Source organism: Oryzias melastigma, linkage group LG7, assembly GCF_002922805.2.
Source record: "Oryzias melastigma strain HK-1 linkage group LG7, ASM292280v2, whole genome shotgun sequence".
NCBI lineage: Eukaryota > Metazoa > Chordata > Actinopteri > Beloniformes > Adrianichthyidae > Oryzias > Oryzias melastigma.
In genome coordinates, this window is record NC_050518.1 from 1,663,287 (window position 1) to 1,672,735 (window position 9,449).

General features: G+C 34.2%; 1 protein-coding gene and 1 pseudogene across 1 annotated transcript in view; one reads left to right on the top strand and one right to left on the bottom strand.

The window, feature by feature from the left end:
* Window positions 1-1,568: 1,568 nt before the first annotated feature.
* LOC118599010 lies at window positions 1,569-3,357 on the top strand (annotated as a pseudogene).
* A 259-nt stretch (window positions 3,358-3,616) lies between these two features.
* The window catches only part of LOC112159802 (rhamnose-binding lectin), a 22,226-nt gene continuing 16,393 nt past the window's right edge, over window positions 3,617-9,449 (bottom strand). Inside the window, exons 16-21 of the mRNA XM_024294104.2 lie at window positions 7,871-8,006; window positions 6,779-6,888; window positions 6,655-6,699; window positions 6,435-6,567; window positions 4,721-4,824; window positions 3,617-3,649 (exon numbers count right to left, since the gene is read on the bottom strand). Coding sequence (XP_024149872.1) covers window positions 3,633-3,649; window positions 4,721-4,824; window positions 6,435-6,567; window positions 6,655-6,699; window positions 6,779-6,888; window positions 7,871-8,006 — 545 coding nt within the window. The 3' untranslated portion in view covers window positions 3,617-3,632. The remainder of the gene's footprint in view (window positions 3,650-4,720; window positions 4,825-6,434; window positions 6,568-6,654; window positions 6,700-6,778; window positions 6,889-7,870; window positions 8,007-9,449) is intronic.

Below are 9,449 nucleotides of genomic sequence, written 5' to 3' on the forward strand. Positions count from 1 at the left end.
GACCCTTGATGCTGCTGCCTAACTGGGTCCCTGTGCCCCTCAAGCACAGGGCTGTGTCGGGAAGGGCATCCAGTATAAAAACTCTGCCAAATCACTGATGCGAAACAGTGGGTGCTGTTACGCTGTGGCGACCCCGAAAGGGATAAGCCGAAAGTGAACCACCATCTGAGTACAATGTTTTCAGTTGTTTAAGCCCCTTTCTCAAAGCCAGCAGTTGTCAACAGTTAGCGTCCACCTCTCCCGACCATTCTCATCAACCTATTATTCATCATTTTTCTTCTCATCTGCTGATTACTTTGTTTCCAACACAGTTATACCCTCCCAAGCCCCACGCATCAGTGTTGACCAGGTGAGTACTGATAGACTCCATATCAGCAAAGATTCTGCTCCTGACCAAGTGTCTCCAAGGCTTCTGAAGACAGAGGCGAGTGTTTCACAACAGCTATGGCTAAAACAAACTAGTCAGTGCAACGTGGCTCAGCTAGCAAGGAAAACTTGCAATTAGCAACATTTAACTAAAGGTAATACAGTTGCTTAGAAACATTTGTATTTATAGTCTAAAACACAGACCAGTAAGCGTGCATAATATATAAAAGTTTACAAGTGTTTTACCTGAAATGAGAAAAAGTGATGTAATGACACAAGACATGATGATGCATCAGTCAAATCAAGTAGCAGCATATATCCCCTATTCGAACTCAGACAAAATCAATCGAAACATGAATATAACTCTCAAAACGAAATATTTGAAGGAACAACGAAAAATTAAGGTAATTATTGAAAATGACGTAAATTTTAGCACTGAATATGTTATAATTGTAATATGGATGTTTTAACATCAAGACCAGAGTAGTTGATCACATATCAATCAATAAATATGTCAGTGCCTATTCTCAGAAAATGAATAGATAAATAATTTTCTCTTTCCCATTTAATAACAATTATGAATAAAACCAATTATTATTTTCCCAAACAATTTCAAGCATGTTTTTTTTGTCAACAATTTTCTTTCTCCCTTATGTTAAAACTATAACAAGACTCTTACAAATACAACATGGAAAAGTGACAAAATAAAGCTAGTGTCACATAGGTGAGGTTTTGCTGATTAAAATGATCCAAATTAAGAAAGCAGGTAGTCTTTCAAATTCAGTATACACAGGTAAATTCAAAAGTAGACAAAAATTGCTTTAGGCCCTTTAGGTTAGAAAAGGATTTCAAAAAGTGTTCTAAATGTACAATTTTGCATGTGATTTCATATTGCTATTACTTACAGATAAGTGTAACTAAAAAATGTTTTTAACTGTGATTAATCGCAATAAATCTTTTCCAGATTTGCGATTAATTAGTTATTTTTAATCAATTCCTATATATATATATATATATCTTTGTTTTCCTAAACTCTTAAATGATTAATATTACGTAAGAGGAAAAAGCTAATGAACAAATCTTGCTCTGTACTTCATCTTTGTGGTGCACTTAACTGATGAGGTACCCAGAAGATAAAGAAAGAGCAGTTTTACACATCACAATTACAGCCTATAAGCAACTTTGAAAGTGGTGGACACATTAAACCTTCCAAGAGGAACAGATGATCTCAGAAGAGATTCGTCACTAATTATCTTTTGTCAGCAGTACAGTTTTCAGTAAAAATCCTGTCTTAATTTTCAACATTTATCTTTAGCTCTTCGACTTGAGATATATCTCTTTGTCTTATCTGTCTTAATAACACAGCTCTATAAATAGAAGAGCTTTTCTGATTTCAGCACCATCAGCCTGGATTTTCAGAAGTTATGCTACACTTTAGACACGCCACCACAATGTGTAAGTGGAACAATGATTTTTCGCTAAAACAAGTGTTGTCATTCATACAGGGTCTTCCCCGGCTCCTGCTTTAGTTGAGTTTGATCATAAATACGGTGAAGCTCATTTGTTTTAGGGGGAAAAAAAATATATTTGTAAAGCTTACAACAATTAAGAATGATCTTAACTTCAATTACATAACTTTACAGTAAAAAATACTTATGTTGGGTAAAACGAAATGACAAGAAAATTCCATTCATGTTTTTCAGTGTTTGCAGATCTCTGTTTGTTTATCGCATGAGGTAAATATCAGAAGATGGTTGAATGAAATTCTACAACCCACAAACACGTTTTTCCTCACCTAAAATATCTGTCAATTTTCAGCAGTATCTGCAGAAACAGCAATAACCTGTGAGATTGGAAGCACCCACATGTTGCAATGTGGTGAGACTAATATTTTTATATGAAAAGTTGCATTTTAACAGCAAAAATTGGAGTTCCATTTTCTCTAACAGATTTGCTTTGTGCTGCTCTTAATTTACCAAAAGTATGTCAAATATTTGCTGTAAACCTGATTCTGAAAGTTATCCTCTTTTGTGGAACAGCAAGCGGTGTGATCAGTGTACAGTCAGCCCTCTATGGGCATGCGGACATGGACACCTGAGGTCAAGGCAGGCCGTCATCGCAGCTCTCTGACACAACATGCTCTCTGAGTGGGGTTGAAGATTTCATCAGAAGCAGGTACAACTTCTACTTCTTCTGAACAGTCTTTATTTTTTAAACCTAAGACTTGTCAGTGAGCAGTTGTTAACTCCAGAATTATCTTTGTTATTTTGCCCTTTCATGCTTTTATTATCATCTCAGCTGTGACTTGAAGAAAATGTGTGAGATCGACATGAGTGATATTCGCACTTCTGATCCCTGTGTGGGAACTACAAATATTTACAGACTAACTTTAACTGTTTACCAGCAGGTATGTCTCAGTTTAAAAAAAATAGACCGAGTTGCACATCATCCTCAGTGAAATCTAATAAAATATTGGATGTTGACTTTTTTTGACAGTTCACGTCATTACCTGTGAAAACAACGAAGCACATTTGTGCTGCAGTAAGAAAACATAAACTTCTTTGTGACATCCAAATGATGTAACACAGTTAGTTCTTTTTGATCTGGATAGTGCGTGGAGACAAGATACCTGGGACACATAGTTCAAGAGAGGAGTTACAAAGAGTTTATTGACTCTGCAGAGGGCCACTGAAGTCTGCCCATCTGTTTGCAGAAACTGTTGAAACAACATTTATTCTCTCTATTCATATTATATGCTCCATTTAAACAATCCTGAAAATGACATGAGAAGAAAAAGTTCATATAATGGATCGTCTAATGCTAGTTCCAGTTACATTTTGTGACTTTTTACAATGGCTTATTATTAATTTGGTAAATGTTTCTATGAAAAGCAGGAAAAAAATCTAAAGCTATAAAACTAATCTGAAGTCCACAACATGATATGTTCTAAAACATTTTGTGCACTTTTGTCTGATAGACTTTCTTGCTTAGAAAGATTTTTCGACATAAAATCTTGTATTTTAGGCTCAAATTGATCTTTGAATAATTAAACAAAAATTTCCAGCATTTACTTATTGCAGCATTTTACTTTGCTTTATAAAAAACATGGAAGAAAAATTGACAAACTAGGAAACTAAGTGAAAACTCTCATTTTTAAAGGAATACTTTTATTATTTGAAACTTGAACTTGAACTTTTAAAATGTGAAATAAATCTTCCACCAAATCAATGGTTGTAACATGGAAGGATAGAATAGGAGGACCAGCATCATCCAAAGGTGGGATCTGCAAAACAAGAGGAAATAAAAATGTTTAACTTTACTAGTGCATAAAAATAGTTGTGTTTCCATTACACATATATGCAAAACTTCATTGAAACTATAGAAATGTAAAAAAAAAACACAATTTCACAATTCCACTGTTTCCATTAAATCATAATTATCAACACAAACTAACTCAGACGATGAGTCATTCAAAAACATGGATGTGAACAATACTTTGTTATATAACAGATACATTTACATTTCTGCCACGGCTTTGGCCCTCATCATCATCTATCAAAGGAGATGTTGGCGACTTATTCAGGCCATGGAGCGTCGAGCTACATGGGAGTGGCTACAGATGAAGAGATTTTGAGAAATTGTGGTTGATGATTTTACAGAGAAGCTGTAGATCCAACAATTCTGCATGACACGCTCAATTGTTGATGAGCTGTGTGATGTTCTGGGAGCTGTTGTGGCGTTCTAAGCTAAACGTGGGACTCATCTAATTTGAAAAAATGCAGTTTTGTGAAATATGTCCAAAATTATTTTTGATAAAAATGACTTTTTCTTAATTGTCGTGTTTCTCTTAGGCAAAAATATGATCACAAATCCAATTTGCACATTTTCATACGCAACTTATGACATCCATACTCTAAAGGAATCCTAAAGAATAAGAGTTTCTGAAGAGTAAAAGTCACAGAAATTATTCTTTAAAGTACAGTGAGGGACAAAAGTATTCAGTCAGCCACCAATTGTGCAAGTTCTCCCAGAGTTAAAAGATGAACAAAAATTACAAGTACACACAGTTAAACACAAAATGTATTGTATGAGTTACAAATCAAGAATTATGTACACACAAATAAAATGAGTCATTTTTTTCCCATATAAAATTGTGGTTATATGTATGTTTCAACAAGATATATGAGTCCAGTCATGGCCATGGTGGATCCCAGCAGAGGGATCAACCGGCACAATTGGTGGCTCACAAAATATTTTTTACCCCACTGTAAGTACTTAATTATTTGTTGCAGCAAAAACTTCTGTGAATTAAAAAAACTAAATGATTTGTTGAAATGAGTTGATAATTACTTACATTCACAAACATAAGACAACTGGAGGTACTTGTATGTGCCCACACAGGGATCTCCAAACACAGAGTTGCTTACTCTGATGCTGCAGCTGTTTTTCCCATCACAACTGTGGATATAAAAGGGTAAAAGTGAGACAGATGTGGTCCTTTTTACTCGTTTCACATATTTGTACAGTATTTTATCAGAGCGTGGCCTTTGATAACAAGAAAATATATGTCACTGTATATTTAACATGATTTAAAAGCTATCTTAAAATCCATTATTAAACATTCATTTCAGAGGTTTGGTACTTAATGGGTTAAGTTTATCATGGCACTGAGTGCATGGAGCGTATTGTTTATAGAAAGAGTGAAAAAATGTAAAAAGACCTCAGAAGAAAGGAATTACCCAAACAGACATGAGCAATGTGTAGCAAAACACAAAATACACAAAAAGACAGTCCTAACCACAAAAAAGTTGAATATTGTTTCTGCATTGTTTATTATCTATCTGCCACTTAGAGCAAAAATTTGACCCCTACACATACTTGAAAACTCACCAAACGAAACCAAAACAAACATGTCAGGGATAACCCCAGGGACTTGTGAAATTATTATGGGATGGCCACATGACCTACGGCCCAGTGGCCATTTTGTGTCCAAATCTGAGATTTGGTGATTTTCACGTTTTTCCACGATATGGGAAAACAATACTTTTGTTCGTTCAGTTTTCAAAAACCTCCCAAACATGTCGACAGTTGGAGTCTACAAACAACCCAGAAGTTTTATTGATCTTTGACCTCGAAAAGGGGCTGCCATCTTGAAAAAAAAAAAAGTTTTATTACCAGATACAAATAAAAACTCCTCCCAGGGATTTTTATCAATCGTTTCCTCACTTCTCGGGCTTTATTGAGAAGGAATTGGCAAAAAAAAAAAATGTGGGTATTAGAAGTTTTTGATTTTAAACAAGGTGCAAGTGGTGAGCTAGCAAAAGTGGCGCACTCTTAATACAGGCACATATTTTATTGGATTACTATGAAAATTGAATATGTTGATCTCAGGCTGAAGCTGCAACAATTATCATAACAAAGGATATGAACATATAAGGAATGTGGGCGTGGTTAGAAAATAACCTCAGTTGCTAAGGAAATCCAAAAATGTACTTTTGCCGATTCATATGAAACTTACATAAGTCTGTTCAGCGACCTCAGGTACAAAAAAAAAAGGTTGCTATGGAGATGAAGCCAACAGAAAAGCCGCCATTTTGAAAAAAATGTTTTTTCCATCAATTTGTCTCTTACATCTCACACCTGCTTTACAGAAAAAGAAGGGTAGGGGGGCTCAGGGGCACATTGTGGGCGCATAGCAAAGGAGGTCGAGGTGCATTAATGACGCATAGAGGCAGGCAGCGAGGGCGGCGATGGTGTGTATGGGCGGGCAGCGAGGGCGGGTCATCCAATGCTGCTCGCAGCTTTAATTTGTGATTATTTTTCATTTGTTTGTATTTTTAATTAAAAAATTACATTTCCCCTGTAATTACAAAAAAGTATTTTACTCTTAAATAATTATTTACTGTTCTTTCATCTTAACTTCCTCATTCTTCTGCATTTTTTAATGCACAGTAGATTGTTGTGGTGTTTGTTTTTATTTACTCCCATAATCCATTCTCTAATGTGACGAGAACATTATAACAAGATTTAGCAGAGCGTTTTCTGCAGAACTCCTCTCTCACCCTCACCTTTGAGCCACTATCTGGGTGGGGTTGGAGCAGTAGACGTTTTCAACCTGAGAGGGGGGCCGGCTGGCATAGCAGACGGCCTTATCCTGACGTCCATAGTCAGCACCAAAGACAGATATGACCTGCCCTCGATCTGATGGAAGCAATGATTCAATTACCACAAAGGAAGTGACACTGCAATTAAACACTCATGAAGATGACAAAGCAGAAGTTTGCTTACCGCAGTACAGATGTGCATAAGAGTTCTCGCAAACAATGAGGTGAACTATTAAGAACATAACAAAATCATCAGATCAAAGTTAAGTACTTTACTTTTTATTTTGTCTTGCAGACTTGTGACTTACTGGCAGGCAAACAGGTGAAGTTGGTCTGCAGATATTTGTAAGTTCCTGTGCAGGGATCAGGAGAGTTAACATCATTCGTGCTGATCTCACACATTTTCTTTCCGTTGCACCTGAGGAAAAAACAAAATAAATAAAAAAATTAACCTAAAAATTCAGTGAAAAATAGAAATTTTACAAGATTTTAAAAAGCTTTAAAGCAGTGATTAAAAATAAGCTAGACTTATTTAAAGTTTATTTAGGTGCATTGATTCCAGAGTTTTTAAAAGTGTTTTTCATGTAAATGCTCAAGTTTTGTGGTCAAATCCACTCTGGACTGTTGTATTTTGTATTGAGCCTTTACCTTTGTTTGTCGTCTGCGTTTCCCTCTATGTTTCAATGTCTGAACATCTTTTTTCTTTTTTATCTGCCTTAGGAAAACTGATGTCATTTAGCCTTTGTACTAATTCTGGGACATTTACTATTTGTTGTAGATATGCTAAAACATTAATTAAAAAGTATTGCTCTAACTTAATTTAAGTTAAGTTAAATAAACGAACAAATTAATTAATACAAATAATCATAAATAAATAAAATACCATAAAATTAAATAGAATGAATAAATAAATAAATGAATAAATAAATAAATTAATAATTAATACATAAATACAATACAATACAATACAATACAATACAATACAATACAATAAAAGTGAATGAATGAATCAATAATTAAAATATCTGTGGAGGTCAGACCATTCACCCTAAACCGTAAACATATATCAACTTAACCCAACAAACCCTGTAAAAGGTTTGTGTTTCCTCAGTACATCATAAGTTAATGAAGCAGATCAATTGTAATTATTGATATTTCATATTTGAAAAATGTTAACTGAAAAACTAGTTACATTATTATCTCCTTTAGGCCTCCTTCAATTAACCAGATTTCTGGTTAAATAATACAAAACAAAACAGGAAGTCCATTTTAATGTCTATACAAGTTGGACGGGTGTGAAAATTGAGTGTTAAGCCCTCATGCATATGGAAACAGAGAGTCTTCTCCCATCCGAGACACGGCCTTTTCACTGACTCGGTTAGTAAACTCTAACTTCCTACCTGGTTTTGACAAAATTCCTAGTTCCACTTTGAGAGCATCCTGTGTTACTGGTTTGCTGTGGAGGTCTGCCTTCACTGCAGATGACTTTGTTTGCACGTCCATACAGGGCTGACTGCACGCTGATCACTCCATCCTCTGTTTCATAGAAGAAGCATAAAAAAATATAATAGAACAATTCCAATATTGTTAGCATATGATCAATTGTGTTCTCCATTCTTTGAAGAATTCTAACTAATTACATATCAATGGTCATAATGCCATTAGTACAGAGACTCCGGACCTGCGTCATTGTCACTCTTGGTTCTAAAGAAAAATTTGTAAAAAATGAAAATAAATAGATAATAGATAATAAATATAATTGAATTTACATGCAAACATTTTTTTTATTCTTCGGCAATGTTGTCATGTTTACGTTAAATAGGAAAAGAAGAAAAAGAAAGAATGCACATTTAAGTTATAGTGAAAGAAAACGACATGTTTGACTTTCTTGCACCATTAATTCAGGTAGATCTGGTGCAGCAGCAGGAGTATATTATTTGATACAGGGTATTTTTTATTTTGAAAGGAATTTGTCTGTGCTGCTGTCAAAAGTTGAATTTAAAATTGTTATATATATAAACATTTAAAACTGTTACTATTCAATTATTGTAAGTATGTGATACATTTTATAAATGAATTTTCTAATGGCTTTAAAAAACATAAACTGAGTATTTTTCTAAAATGATGAAAGGTTTTGGTCTGTAAGAAACTGGACCAAATGGCTCTTTTAGCAACAAAAGCTGAAGACTTCTGCATTAGTGTGTCAGTGTTTTATGTATCATGCACTTCTTGTAAAAGAACAAAATATCTTTGGGTTTTAAGTTTCTTTTTTATATAATTTGTGGAAATCATATAATATGTAATGTGCTTTGATGTTTAATTAAATGGTAAATCCAGTAACAAACACTAAAATGTATACAACAGATGTACAAAGGAAAACACTTTCACCTCTTTCCATTCCGTTTTTAACCCTTTTATTCTTTTTCATTAGCTTTGTTATATTTATACTATGTTTTTGCTTTTGCTAAATGAAACATTTAAAAAATAAATAATATCACATAGGATCTACATGGAACAGCAATTTTGGAGTCATGCAACTGTTAAAACTGGAAAAGCTGCATTCCCAGTGATAATTCTGAGAGATGCTGAAGCTTTTTACTGAAAATGTTGATGCAATTTGCTGTAGTTGCTGAAGGGATTTGCTGAAAATCCCAAAGCTATGTACAAATGTTACATTTTCAACTGGAAATTTTGCTGAAAAACCATAAAAGAGCACTGAAGTTTACCTAAATCTCTGAAAAAATTGTAGTAAAATTGCTTAAAAATTCCTAATACATGCCAATATTGTGTTGCTTAAATATGAGCTAAACTCCAAATTAGCCCAAAAATCTTTAGTGGATGCCAAATTAGCTAAAAAGGCTAGCTCATTGCTTAAAAACGTGCTAAATTCCAAAATAGCCTATAATTCCTTAGTAAACTAAATTAGTTAAAATGTTAGCCTGTTGCTAAAATAAAAGCTAAACTCTAAATTTGCAACAA